The 14765-nt window shown below is 36.6% G+C and overlaps 1 protein-coding gene across 1 annotated transcript in view; it reads left to right on the forward strand.

Annotated features, from left to right (window-relative positions):
• vps36 (vacuolar protein sorting 36 homolog) overlaps nucleotides 1-14318 on the forward strand; it is a 15830-nt gene extending 1512 nt beyond the window's left edge. The window contains exons 4-14 of the mRNA XM_051684987.1: nucleotides 52-166; nucleotides 392-481; nucleotides 2459-2545; nucleotides 3038-3070; nucleotides 3157-3234; nucleotides 4235-4369; nucleotides 9337-9402; nucleotides 9921-9985; nucleotides 10492-10576; nucleotides 13439-13515; nucleotides 13615-14318. Coding sequence (XP_051540947.1) covers nucleotides 52-166; nucleotides 392-481; nucleotides 2459-2545; nucleotides 3038-3070; nucleotides 3157-3234; nucleotides 4235-4369; nucleotides 9337-9402; nucleotides 9921-9985; nucleotides 10492-10576; nucleotides 13439-13515; nucleotides 13615-13696 — 913 coding nt within the window. The 3' untranslated portion in view covers nucleotides 13697-14318. The remainder of the gene's footprint in view (nucleotides 1-51; nucleotides 167-391; nucleotides 482-2458; nucleotides 2546-3037; nucleotides 3071-3156; nucleotides 3235-4234; nucleotides 4370-9336; nucleotides 9403-9920; nucleotides 9986-10491; nucleotides 10577-13438; nucleotides 13516-13614) is intronic.
• Nucleotides 14319-14765: the final 447 nt, after the last annotated feature.

Consider the following 14765-nt stretch of genomic DNA (forward strand, 5'->3'; position numbering starts at 1 on the left):
CACTGTCAGTGTAGTAAGTAGTGACACTAGATTGCCTTTCAAATCCTACAGTGCCAAGATTGTCATTTACCTGCACCCTGCCTCTGAAAATAAGGAACCAGGCCCTTACCAGCAAAGCAAGTACTCCTATATAAAGCTGTCCTTTAAGGAGCATGGGCAGATTGAGGTCAGTAACCAAAAGAGTGACATAGCAGTAGTGTTTGAACTGAGATGATGCATAGATTAATTCTGCTTCCACGTGTCTGGAGCTTATTGCTTTGCTAAATCTGACTTAATACAGTATTGTAGCAGCACAGTATTGTTGTAACACCATGAAGCATGACGTTTAGAAAGGCACAGTGCAGCTGAGATGTAAGTAGGTTGTTCTATCTGTGGTCATTTGTTTGTGTAGTTTTACAGACGTCTAACAGAGGAGATGACTCAGAAACGATGGGAGAACACACCTGTGTCACAGCCGATCCCCACAGGAACTGGACCCAAGGTCAACCTACATTGAGACCCTTAATGATACATAAACAACAATGATTTTGGGTCTTATTAAGCATGTACTATATATGTGTTACTATATTTATTATTTTGTATCTGTTAATTTGTAGCTTAGGTTAACAAAAAAAGTTGATGAAAACTATAAAAATAAAATGACTTTTAAAGATTTATTCATACCTATCAAATTTTAAATAAAATAATGATAATAATTGGATTATGCAAAAGTTAAACATTGAAATATTAATTTGGATTTGTGATATGATGTTAAAAATAAATTATGTGAATATTCAATAAATGTAAGTGAAATTGCTTTAAGCTCAAATATCACACTTCACTGAGAAATAAACTTTAAATGATTTTCACCGGCCTACTAAATGCACTGTATCAATTACTAAGTTAAATAAGCATATAACCAGAAACAGCTGTTTAGACTCTTCTCAGTTGCAAAATGGTTACCTACCCCAAAGATCTTAAATCTTATGTCTTAGGTTTTATAATTAATCTCAATAAAATGTATATGTAATATAATTAATCTCACTAAATTACCCCTTAAAGGTACTGTACGCGATTTTAGCCGTTCTACATCCACAACACTGAGCCGTTGGATTAGCCACGCCCCCTCTCTCCAAAACCCCGCACTCCAAATATACAAATGAGCTTTATTGAGACCGACATCGAACAGAAACAGTTTTTAAAAACAACAGCAGCAAAATAGTGCCCTTAACTGATAACTGGTATGAATAGTATGGCTTAAAAATTGCAGTAAATCTCAAATATTCGCTGTAACTACAACACTATGAGAACATGTAAAACGATTGACAGGTCGAAAGCATCAGTGTCTGCGGTCTGTGGACACATTTTTGTTTGCTGTTTACAGAGTCTAGTGCTGTCACAGAGACAGGTGAGATCTTATAACACTTATTTCATTAATATCTCCCAGGGAGTAGGAACCTTTTTTGTGTACCTTTCCGTGAAAAAATCGCTTTCAACACTTTTAAAGGAACAGTTCACCCAAATATGAAAATTGCCATCCCAGATGTGTATAACTTTCTTTTTTCTGCAGAACACAAACAAAGAGTTTTAGAAGAATATTTCAGCTCTGTAGGTCAATACAGTGCAAGTGAATGGTGACCAAAAATGTAAAGCTCCAAAAAGCACATAAGGTCAGCATAATAGTAATCCATAAGATTCTGCTGGATAAATCCATGTCTTCTGAAGTGATCCAAATGGTTTTTCGTGAGAACAGACCCAAAATATAACTAATTTTCCACTATAAATCTTGACATCGGCTGTCTCCATGGCGATCATGATTTCAAGCTCGATTACACTTAAACCACTGGAGCTTTATGAATTACTTTTATGCTGCTTTTATGTGTTTTTTTGGAGCTTCAAAGTCTTGGTGACCATTCACTTGCATTGTGAGAACCCGCAGAGCTGAAATATTCTCCTAAAAATGTTCGTTTGTGTTCTGCAGAAGAAATAAAATCATACACATCTGGGATGGCATTAGGGCGAGTAAATAATGAATTGTCATTTTTGGGCAAACTATTACTTTAATCCTGCTTTGAAGTAATAAAGGTGTAGTGTTTCTTACACCCTCATGGTGGCACTGTGATTATGTATTTTGCCATTTGTGCTATAAATACAGTTCAGGTATGTACAAGATTGTCTCTATTTTGGCTGTTTCAGTGTATTCAGTATGATAGATTACTTGTTACCATTTCATGACACTTGTGTGAAATTGTTTCAAGATTTGTAGCATGTAAAGAACAGTAGATTTTCAAAACCTGTCCTTGAAAGGTTACTCAGGGGTGTGCCCTTTCCTTCCTCTGCCTTTGTTATTTGTTTTCATGCATGTTTGAGTGATTGTTTGTTTGTATGTGTGTGTGCTTGTCTCTCTCTGTGTGTGTGTGTGTGTGTGTGTGTGTGTGTGTTTAACAGATGCTGAATTTTTCTTTTTGTGGTTCTCTAGGCAGGAAAGACACGTGCAGTGGGGATTGTGGGGATAGAACGGAAGTTGGAGGAGAAAAGGAAAGAGACAGATAAAAACATTTCAGAAGTAAGAAAGTTTAACACAGATTCAAAAAGACCTGTATACAGAAATAAAGAGATACAGACTGGCAGGTAGTCATACAGTATCTAACCTACAGAGAACTTGGATTAAAGCCATATGACTGTATGTTTGAGATAAATGCTGATAATCAGGGTGCAGGAACACAGCGGTCACAATCTCACTATGGGGAGCATCTGATGGGCCCTTGATGTTGAAAGAAAGTGGGGCCCTGCTTTTAATGGTAAATTACCTCATGGCTCTGATTAGGCTTCCTGGCACAGCTATAATGGGAGATAAATAGAGAGTGCACACTGGGGCACCTAGCGTACATTGGGATATCCTGTTAGGTGTGGGTACATCGAGTGATTTACAGGTGATTGTGGCCCTTGATAAAGAGGTAATAAAAAGTGCTTAATGTGTTGTTTGCTGATTTGATAAAGAGTTAGAATGATCCTGCTTTCTTACTTTTCTGTATTTGGTTATCACATCTTTTTGCAGGCCTTTGAGGATCTCAGCAAACTGATGGAAAAGGTCAGTCACTCAGTAGATTGGTGGATCAGTCTGTTATCATGCCATGTTTAGGTCTTCTTTCTGTGACTCGTTGTCTTTACCTGCAGGCTAAAGAGATGGTGGAGCTCTCTAAATCCATTGCCAATAAAATCAAAGACAAACAAGGTGACATCACAGAAGATGAGGTGAGCTTCAGGCAGTGAGCATGACGGACCCTAAAAGATTTGCTTTCTTGCAGCCTACAGGGTCAGATTTAATGAAGCACCTTTATTAAGGATAAGTTTATCGCTATTTTACTGTTAAGAGAACAGCCTGCTCCCATATTTTTAATCACCTTCATTTTAAATGGTCCTACCGTGTGATGCATGCATTTTTAAATGTGCATACTGTATATTGTATTTAGTCTTGCTATTAATATGTCGTCATACAAACTGCATGCATAATCATTTTAATTTGAATCATAATAGAATTTGCAAAATGCTGTATAAAATGGTTTTAGATGGAGGATACCATGTCACACCACAGAACAAATCAACTTCCCAAAAGTATTTCATGTCAACTACTCACATACACACATTGACAAAAGGGTGCCCTTCTGTGAGGCTGTTTCCTGCGATCTACCTTAAAGTCTATTACTGCTTTGATCCAATAGGCTAAGTCAATAGGCTTAATTAGATCTTAGATAACATTTAGATAACTGCTGTGCTATGTATTGTTTGTAAAGTTTTATCCATTTTGTTTAACTATGTGTCCTTATATTTTTCAAAGATGGTAGATATCAATCCTATCCTCCTGAACGAAATAATATATTTGATTAGATATGTATGCATTGTGTTCTCTGACTCAATGAAATGTCTTTAAATCCAAAGCTTGGTAAACATTGCCAGTTTAATCCACATAGAGCTCAGCAATCCCGGTCACTCACTTCACACTCTTTGCACATGTGTCATCATATGCCAGGAAATGAGGCCGATTGCTCAGACACAGACTGAGCATAGCATTGAGCTGAATAGCAACCAGGATTGAGATCCACCAAACATAGCACATATAGCACAGATTAGCGGCCATACACTTTAACATAGATTATAAAATTTCTAAGCTTTGCTAGTAGACTATAACAGCCATACTTAATTAATTTAGAGAACCAATTTAATTTCTCATGTGTGTGTTTGTATGTTTTGACAGACAATCCGTTTCAAGTCTTATTTGCTGAGTATGGGCATAGCCAACCCAGTGACCAGAGAGACACATGGCTCTGGCACACAGTACCACATTCAGCTTGCCAAACAGCTGGGAGACATGCTGCAGGCCCCACTGGAGGTAATGTCCTGTGTGTGTGTGTGGGGGGGGGGGGGCTTTTATGATCGACAGGTAAAGGATGCTTATCAAGCAGCCTTGCATGCCCATTTGCATGCATTACCAGGGTTAAGAGTGTTTGTGTCTTCATTTCCTATAGAATGTGCATGTTGGAGTGTTCAGTTACTCTGTAGTTTCTGTAACTAGTACTGTCAATTGATTAAAGTTTTTAATCGAATTAATAACATGATGTGGCGACTAATTAATCCAATTAATCTGAGAAAGGCCCCCAAATAAATATAATTTAGTATACAATAATTAAAATAACTATGAATATAATATATTGGCTAAAAAAACATTCATTCAGATAATTCGAAAGCATTACATCAAATACATATATTGTGGAAGCAGACAAGTAAAGCATTTAGGCAAAAGCGAAAAAAAAAAAATTGGCTTAACCCTTTAAGCTCTGAGGGTGTTTTTAAAGATTTCCTGTTTCAGTGGCATGCCCAAAATTAAAGGCCTATAACTCTAGAGAAAAACCTAAAGAGGGTCATTTGTTTGGTATCATTTTAAAGAAAAATAATAGTAATAATAATGATATAAATTTTACATTATATACTGTATCTCTGGGTTTAAATAATGCAGCTCTTAAAAAACTTATTTTGTTTTATTCCCAATCATGTCATCTATAACAGAGTAACATTTTGTGTTGATCCGACAAAACAATCAAAAGTTATAGCATTACAAAAATGAATTATCCTAGTGTCCAAAAACATCTCCAAGTGTCCAAAAGCCTCTCCAAACAAATAAAACATAATTACATACTAATACAGTACATACTAATTACATACTAATTCTTTTTGTAAGAACTAATTACACATGCAATTACAACAATGACTAAAGGCATGAGTAACGAGATCTCATTCAGTTCCATTCTGTGTCATTTGAGCCATCATTGAGTCTGTTTCATGTACTTGCCGCCATCTTCTGGTGGCCATATGTAATTAGAATGAATGATCCTTTCTGCACATATTTGGATGACTTCCACCTCTGGTTGCAGTGATCTGAATCCTAATATGATTGGTTTAGCATTCCATGACACTGGACAACATACTACATCATTTTCGATGAAGTCATCTGATCTAGGAAAGCTAACATGTTTTTAGCCAGATAGCACATTATGTGCTATGTGCACATTGTGCTTCGTTTGGATTATGTTGTGTGTGGGCTGGTTTTAACGGGAATCCCCTCCTCTAAATAATGGTATGTGATATTTTATGTGAAGTTATAAGTGAAAAAGCGGCTTACAAGCAAAGTAGCATAAATGTCAAAAAAATATACTTAGCAAATACTCGCTATACTTTTGTCTGTGAGTAAAACAAATAGGCTGGTTGTATTCTACTCTTTGAGAGCTTTCCAGGGACATATGACACATGGCTATGTGATCAGATTGATGATTTACTGATTACAATAATATGTACCTTGCAAAATTATGATTAATTTATCAAAACGGAATACTTCTTATTTGTCAGAAAATTTTAAAAAACGTAAGTTTTGGTCAGAATGTCTACATAATGCCTACTGTAAACTACAGTGTCTAAGATTTAACCTGTACCTATTTTGTATAGGTCAAGACTGTAGTTATTAATATTTTAATTATATTTTTTCCCGGCAGGCAAGTCCATGCTTAAATGGTTAAAAGTCTAAATATTGTTTGTTTTATTTCCATATCATTGAACATAACCCTTTTATTGCCTTACTTCCCTCTGCGGCATTTTTAATTGTTGGTCTGTGTTCTCGTGTTAGACAGACTCTTTTGGGTCATCTTACTTTTGTTGTATTGTTTCTCACGTTTTTAGCGTCTCTAGTAACACGAGCTATGTTTTTAGCATGCTGTTTTAAGTTCAACGTAGTTTAAAACTTAAATGAACTAGTCTCGAGAACCCTGCATTCTGCTGTGCTCAGTCCATCTGTCTTTGAGCTCAAAAGCATGTCTGTTGAAGGCTCTGCTGCCTGCTTTCGTTGGTTTTGATGAGGCGTGTTGCCTGTACAACTGGAGCGCTGACTACCCCTACTGCCACAAATTCCTAAAAACATCAAGGTGGAACATCAAACTTGAATTGGCTAGTTGCATATGACGGCCATGTCTGATTTCTGGTTTAGTGAGTGTGGTAATAACCATTTCTGGTTTCACTGGGCGCCAGTCCAGAGACAGCTGAAAATTGCATTTTATATGAGGTTTTTACAGAAAAGGGATTTTAAATATACTGTAGCATTGCAATAAAGACACAGGAAGCCAATCTCATAAACACTGTTTTTATTTAAGGCTGTTGTCGGCCACAGCAAAGCTGTACACTCTATAACTGTTTGGAAATCCACACATAAAACAGCGGTGAACCCCTTCTGCCCACAGTGTCCCACTTGCACACCATGAGCGGGACATCCCCAAACACACACATACTGTACACAAAACAATAAGGAACAGCTCTCAATGCAAGACATTTCAACCCAGTCAAATGCATAACACACCAACATTTCAATACGTTACAGTAAGCAGTTACATCGATGACTATGAAGGTAACAAACGATAACCATAGAAATAAACATCAGAAACAACAGTAGCACATCGAAATTTCTGTGAATGAGCAAATTAATAAACTTTAGAATTTTAAGTTGGATAAACAACTGCAGGGCCAATAATGTCATAGAAATCCTCTGCTGGACAACAACCAACACGTTTTATAAAGTTCTGTTAACGCCTTACTTCTGATTACACATATGCAACTTGAGTCACTTTTTGGTAACACTTTACAATAAGATTCAATTCGTAAACATTGGTTAAAGGGATGTTCCGGGTTCAGTAGAAGTTAAGCTCAATCAACAGCATTTGTGGCATAATGTTGATTACCACAAAAATTAATTTCAACTCGTTCCTCCTTTTCTTTTAAAAAAAAAAAAAAAAAGCAAAAATCACCCCTCCCTGGTTTTGTATTGAACAGGAAGTTCTTGACCCTATTTCGCCATTGCAGAGCCTTTCTATCAAACTAACCGGAGAAGTTAAATTACACACTTTATCTCGCATTTGCACTTGGTGTTTAATTCGGACATTTATTTAAATGTTGCCTCGAGCATATGGCTGAACCCAAAGTTATGTACTAATAAGTCCCCTCTCTGCTGGACAGAGTGGATTGTGAGGGAGGTTAATACACTCGGTGACCTATTGGAGAGTGGAGTGTTGAGATCTTTTGAAAATTTGGTTCAACATTTTGGGATTCCCAGATCTCAGTTTTTTAGGTATTTACAGCTGCGCCACCTGCTCTGTTCTATTTTTGGGAGTAGCATACACCCCTCTAAAGCGGCAGATACTCTGGGAGAGGTGATTACTGCTTTTGGAAAAGGTCATGAGGCATCAGTGTATTACTCCCTGCTAATTCAGAGTCTGGGGGACAGAGCTTTAACTTCTATCAAGAGATTATGGGAGAAAGATTTAAACTTGGTATTGGAGGAGGGAGTGTGGGCTAGGATTCTAAAAAACATCAAGTCCGCATATAGAGATGCAAGGATGCACCTTATGCAATTCAAGATTTTACATCGATTCTATTGGACACCCTATAGATTGTATAGGCTTGGTCTTAAAGGCACACCCACCTGCTGACAATGCCAGTCAGAAGATGGAGACACAACCCATGTCTTTTGGTGGTGTGTTAAGATGCAAGAATTTTGGTTGAAGGTTCAGAGTTTTATGTGTGACATATTGGGCACTCAAATAGTGGCCGTTAAATATTGATTCTGTGTATATATGTTTTATTTTTATTTGTATATATGAATCAATAAAAAAATGTTAATCACAAAAATAAAAAAAGCAAACATCTGGGTTACAGTGAGGCACTTACAATGGAAGTGTATGGGGCCAATTTCAATGTTAAAATACTCACTATTTCAAAAGTTTAGATACAAGACGTAAAGGATATGCATGTTAACATGATTTTAGTGTGATAAAATCACTTACAAACCTTTTCTGTGTTAAGTTATAACCAATTTGACAACTTTGTTACCATGACGATGTAATGTCAACCAACTCTAAAATGACTACAAAAATGACAATTTAAACAACTTTACAGCTCAAATAATACACAAGTTTTAACAGAATTAATGTAAGTGCTTTTATAAAATTATAAGCTTCACATTTCTCACTGTGTCACACTGTAACCTTGATTTATGCTTTTTTTTTAAAGAAAAGGAGGGACGAGTCAAAATTATTTTTTGTGGTAATCAACATTATGCCACAAATGATGTCGATTGAGCTTAACTTGTACCTAAACCGGAACATTCCTTTTAATGCATTTGGTATAATGAACTAACAAAATAAAACAAAAATGAATCTAGACTAATGTTTCATTTAAATATACTATTGTTCATTGGTAATTACTGTTCATTCAATATACAGTATATTGCATAATGTTAATGTATACAACTTGAAATGTTAAAAATGTATTAGTATACATAGAAATGAACATTAAACAAGATTAAAAAACATTTTTTTTACTTTCTTAATACATATTTCTGGTCTTCGTATGAATGATTCAACAGTGTATATTACTAAAACAATGCATTAAAGTACAACTTTGTAACTCTGTCTCTTTCTTTTTTGGCTGATGTCACCAAATGTTCTTATTTTTCAACCTCATGTCATATTAAGACTACTTTGATGTTTCATAGTCCAATTAATTCCTGATAGATAAAGTCAAGTCCGGCCCTATTTTTATTTAATACAATTTTTTCATGTTGCATATCCTGTTTTACTCTGAAAAATTCACATTATGGTAGTAAAATGGGTTGTGAATGCAGTTTCATGTTGACTTTAACTCTAGGACAACTGTGAATAATTTGGTTTAAATGTGTCTGTGTTATACCATGTGATATCATCCACTCCATTCCTGCCTTACTCTTCTTCTGTACTGCTCTCTGTTCTTCTGTTCCTTTTTTAGGAGCGTGGAGGAATGATGGCTCTCACTGAAGTGTACTGTTTGGTGAACAGAGCCCGAGGAATGGAGGTAAGATGCATCTGCACAGATACAATCACAGAGCCTCTGGAGATCTTTTATTCTGAGATCATGTAATGATCGGTGCTCCTTAAAGAAACAATGTAGCCCTGCAACATAAGAACATCTTTGGATCCATGTGAAATGTTGTGGCACTAGTGTTGCTTTTTGTAGACGACAGCATTAGTGTCTCTTATCACAGAGTTAATCATAGCTGATCCTGATCTCCTGTCCAGCATCATTAGGAGTGAGCGTCATCTGGAGAAAGTATAGAAAGTATTAGCGAGTCTTAAATTCACATTTCAAAATGTTAGGCTGTAAAAAGTGTTTAATATCTTAAATAACATGGACACAATCTTAAATTTGTCTTTGAGGTGTTGGTAATACATTTTTATTAGTTAATTAATTAGTTAATGTAAGTGCTAATAATATGCCATACTTGAATAATTCATTAGGCATAGGAATGTATTTTAAAAGATATGTCTGATGAGCCTTAAATACGTATAATCTGTCATTCTTGATTTTCTTAGCTTCTCTCGCCAGAGGACTTGGTCAATGCCTGCAAGATGTTTGAGTCGCTTAAGCTCCCTCTGCGGTAAGGGTGTGAATGTGTGTGTTTGCGTGATTAAAAGAGAGCCAGCATGCATTTGAGTGTGTGCAAGCCAGGCTTTGTAAGCAGAGGCAGGTCAGTGTGGGATTGGTCAGCCACTTCCTGCCAGACTTCCTGTTTTCAGGACCCATGTCGGCCCTCTGTCTCTTGTCTTTATTTTCCACCTTTCAAAAGAAAACAACCATGTGGGTCACTAACTGCAATTAGGCGTGCTTCATTTTGCATTTTGCACACTATAGTGTTCCTTCAGCTGAGTTAGTATAGCATGGAGTTAGCAACACCATAGTCATTGGTTCAAGTCCCAGAGACTATAAACACACAAACTAATCAAATATATACCCTGAATGTATTTTATGTTGCTTTGGATAAAAGCCCGCCAAATGCATAAAAGTAAATGTGTTAGATTTCATGGAATTTAGCAGCAATATTCTGACTCTTGTTGTGTACTTTAAGTACCCAGCATCTAAAACTTTATTTTCTCTCTCTGTCAGGTTGCGAGTGTTTGACAGCGGGGTGATGGTTGTTCAACTCCAGTCTCACAGTGAGGAGGAAATGATTGCCTCAGCATTAGATAACGTGAGTGTCATGCCATTATTTACCCCCATCTGTGAAATCACTTATGTGACCGTACAAACATCATGCTTGAATATCCTGTCATGTTTAATTATGGGTTTGTAGAGTGGAAAATGGATCGGATCTATGACCACAAACTTGTACAGCCAATTTCTTTCTCATCCATTTAATGTTTGTGGACAGGAGAGTGAGAGAAGTTTCCCATTTCAGGCTCATAGAAACGCTGGTGTTCAAAGTCTCCATTGTATGAAACTAACCACCTTCAAAGTGTTTTGGACAAGACACAGCTAGCAGATGTGATGGGTTGGTGGTGTTTTAGGTCAAAGAGCTGGAGTGATGGGCGTGTCAGATTAGAAATGTCCAACCCTGAAGAGTCCAAGGCAGATGTGGTATACGAAAGAAATGTTCAAAAACATGAGTGTATTGGAAGATCTTTAAAGAGCACCTATTATGGTTTTTAAACATGCCTGATTTTGTTTTAAAGGTCTCATACAATAGATTTACATGCATCCAAGGTAATTTAAATTGCAGCATTGCTTTCTTTTCCCCAATGTCAAAAACGACTCGTTCAATGATCCGTTCTAAAGGATTCATTTTAAACTCCTCCTTTCAGAGAGCCTACTCTGCTCTGATTGGTCAGATGTCCCAGTCTGTTGTGATTGGTCTACTGCTCAGTGTAGTGTTTGAGGGCAGGTCAAAGCTCTTCGCGAGCAGCCAATGAAGACTAGAGGCGGGTTTTTTGTTACCAAATTACGTAGGTTAGTACAGGAAGTAAGTCTGGAATTACTAACAACTCGTTTCAGGCGTTCAGAATCGGTTCTTTCTTTTGGGAGTCAATAACTCCATTTGTCGTGCACTTTGATTTGTATTTTTTATTTTTTTGGATTTTTTTCCCCTTTTTCTCCCAATTTGGAATGCCCAATTCCCAATGTGCTTTTAAGTCTTGTGGTCGCGTAGTGAATCGCCTCAATCCGGGAGGACGAATCCCAGTTGCCTCCACGTCTGAGACCGTCAACCCTTATCCGCATCTTATCACGTGACTTGTTGAGCGCGTTGCCACGGAGACATAGCGTGTGTGGAGGCTTCACACCATCCACCGTGGCATCCACGCTCAACTCATCACGCGCCCCACCGAGAACGAACCACATTATAGTGACCACGAGGAGGTTACCCCATGTGACTCTACCCTCCCTAGCAACCGGGCCAGTTTGGGTGCTTAGGAGACCTGGCTGGAGTCACTCAGCACGCCCTGGGTTTCGAACTAGCGAACTAGTGAACTCCAGTGGAGTTTTACCACTGAGCTACACAGGCCCCCTGTGCATTTTGATTTTTGAAACTTTGCAGACGTTTTTACATTCACAAACATCTATATAACACACTACATGAAAGGTAATATTTGAATAAATGTAATATTTGAAAAACCATAATAGGTGCTATTTAAGCATTCGATGTGTGGCGTCAATTATTGCTCCACTCACATTTGATTCAGTTTGGTTGAATCTCCTGAAACCTGTCAAGAATGTGTCCAGGTCATGTTTCACCCTAAAATCAAAAGAAAAGAAACAAGAAATTCAAAGAAAATGAAGCCTCTTTGTAGGACCATTAAGACTTTTTGCATTGTGACATTATTTTCATGACAAAGAAGCACATTTTACCCCCAAATACTCTTTACTGAAGTGCAAAAAATTCTCAGTCACTACTGTGTAATATGACCTTTTTTATTTTATTTGTATATATTATTTAAATTATTGCAGTATTATTGCAGTATTTATGCTTATTTAAATGTAAAAAAAAAAAGAAAGAAAGAAAAAAAAAAAACATTGCATTGAAGCAATTAATGTAACACAGTACACTTACTGTATTACAGTAAAAAATAGAATCTTATTAGAATCAGCATTAAGCATAAAGGGAATTACAAAAAAACATGAAAATTTACATGAAAATAATGCAAAAACAATCTTTGTGATCTAAAAAAATAGGATTTTTTTTCTTTGGTTTTTAGGATGAATGTGACATGTTTCGTAAGAATCAACAATATAAAATCTTTGTGACGTACAGTGTATATATATATATATATATATATCTATGAGAACATGCTAATATAAGTATATTATATTATGTTCATTTAGCTTTTGCAATCCTGTTGCACAGTCAAGCACAGACATCCAAAAGCACAGACAAGCAGTTATGATGGGCATTAAACTGATTTAATCATTTACGAGTTGGCTATTTTGTATGGTCTCGCAGGATGTTGTTCGCATAAACTTGTACGACTTCATCACGTGCAAATCCCCGGATGTCTAATGCGAAAGTATGTGCGAGTTCCGCACACGAGGCGTTAAGGATATACTTATTAATATTATGCCCTTACCCAAACCCCATATCCAAACTTAACCAATCAGTAGAGTGTGTAAACCACCACCACCACCAAATGGCAGAATTGTTACAGGACCTTCCTAAACAAATTGTTGACGTTAGTGGGAAGGAAAGGATTTGTTGCAACGGCAGAATAAATCAGAGATTTTTGTAATATTGATGAGATAATATAAAGTGCCCAAAGTGATTGAAATAAACAAAATTGGTACATCCTTTGCCAATGTTTGCCAAGTTTTTAAACTTTTTTTTTTTTTAATTATGTTAATTAATATTCAGAATATAGCCCTTTTCCCCCAATCATTATATACTGTGGGACCACAAAAAACAGATTTTTGTTAAGGGGGGGTCTTTAGTGGTGTTGTAAAGTAATTAAGAATTTATGCATTTTTAATGGTTTTCAGTACAGGTCAAAAATGTCCCAAAAGACAAAAGGAGGATGCAGTTCCTTTAAAACAATAGGAGAGTAATCCTTTGCATTTTGCCTCCCAGGTGTCTGAGAAGGGCTCCCTCACAGCAGAAGAGTTTGCCAAGCTGTTAGGACTCTCTGTTCTCCTCTCAAAAGAGAGGTACTGTCTTCATATTTGGAGAAATCGCTTTTCTTATTTCATTCATTATTCATCTTCCAGCATCTTCTCTCTATTTTAATGTGCCACACTCTTTCACAGGTTGTTATTAGCTGAAAAAATGGGCCATCTATGCCGAGATGACTCTGTAGAAGGTCTGCGTTTTTATCCAAACTTGTTCTGACGCATGACACTGATAAAATATTGACCCTGGCTGACTTTCAGCTGCTTCCTGTTGGAACCAGATCCCGCTCAGAAGACAAGTGATAACCGATTAGCCCTCGCTCTGGACACAGGAGGCTCCAACTTTCCACTGTCAATGGAGTCTTTATGAATATTGGTTATGTACTTGCGTGTTACCGCACTCCTTACTGTTTTGCCTAAACCTGACTGTATGAGATATGTTCAGACAGCTCACTGTGTAACATGTTTAGTGATTTCTTCACAAAGAGGACGGAATAACAGTTAAATATATGAATGTTTTTTATTTATGTGATGGATGCAGAGATTATAATGATGTATTTGGAATCAAGTTGTGATTCCAGCACATGTTCAGTGCTGTTAGACTGTCTTCATAAACCTTTCCAGAACTACTGGATACTTCATACTTAAAAAGTCATTCACATAAAGACATTGTATGAGGAAAGGAGATAAGGAAATATTTTATGATTATTAAATGCAGAAAAACTTCCATTGAAACATTGAAAAGAGAAGTGATGCATGTCTTTGCTAATTTGAAAACCGTTTCGATTTGCACCTCATAAGAGCATGCAGTCTTCCAAATTTACAGTATATCGGACTGTTGTGTAAAAATAATTAAACATTTTCTCTCTTAAAGTTTTCTTTCACGTTTTAATGGCATTTATCTTTCCCGTATCAGTAGGATTGCTGGCGTACGGCTTGTTTTATACTAAGTCTGGTTTGCTAAATTCTCTAACCTTGTCACACATTTTATTTTTGACCTTGTTGGTCTTTTCATGACACTAATTGGTATGACTACTGATTTATTTAGTCTTTTTACAACATCTATTCCAAGGAAACGTGAGCCAGTAATCATAAATGGTATTACAATGAGTAAATTCTTGCTAAATACATTATTTCATATATGAAGCTGTATAAGGTGGTCTTTGAGACAAACCTTTCTTTTGTGAGCAGATTTATTGAGGAGTGGATAAAGCTTCACCACTGCAGTATTAGAAATAGAGACCACTCCATGTTGAAAATGATATAATTGCTCGTATCATCTTTAATTT

The sequence above is a fragment of the Myxocyprinus asiaticus genome, chromosome 43 (assembly GCF_019703515.2).
Source record: "Myxocyprinus asiaticus isolate MX2 ecotype Aquarium Trade chromosome 43, UBuf_Myxa_2, whole genome shotgun sequence".
Classification (NCBI taxonomy): Eukaryota; Metazoa; Chordata; class Actinopteri; order Cypriniformes; family Catostomidae; genus Myxocyprinus; species Myxocyprinus asiaticus.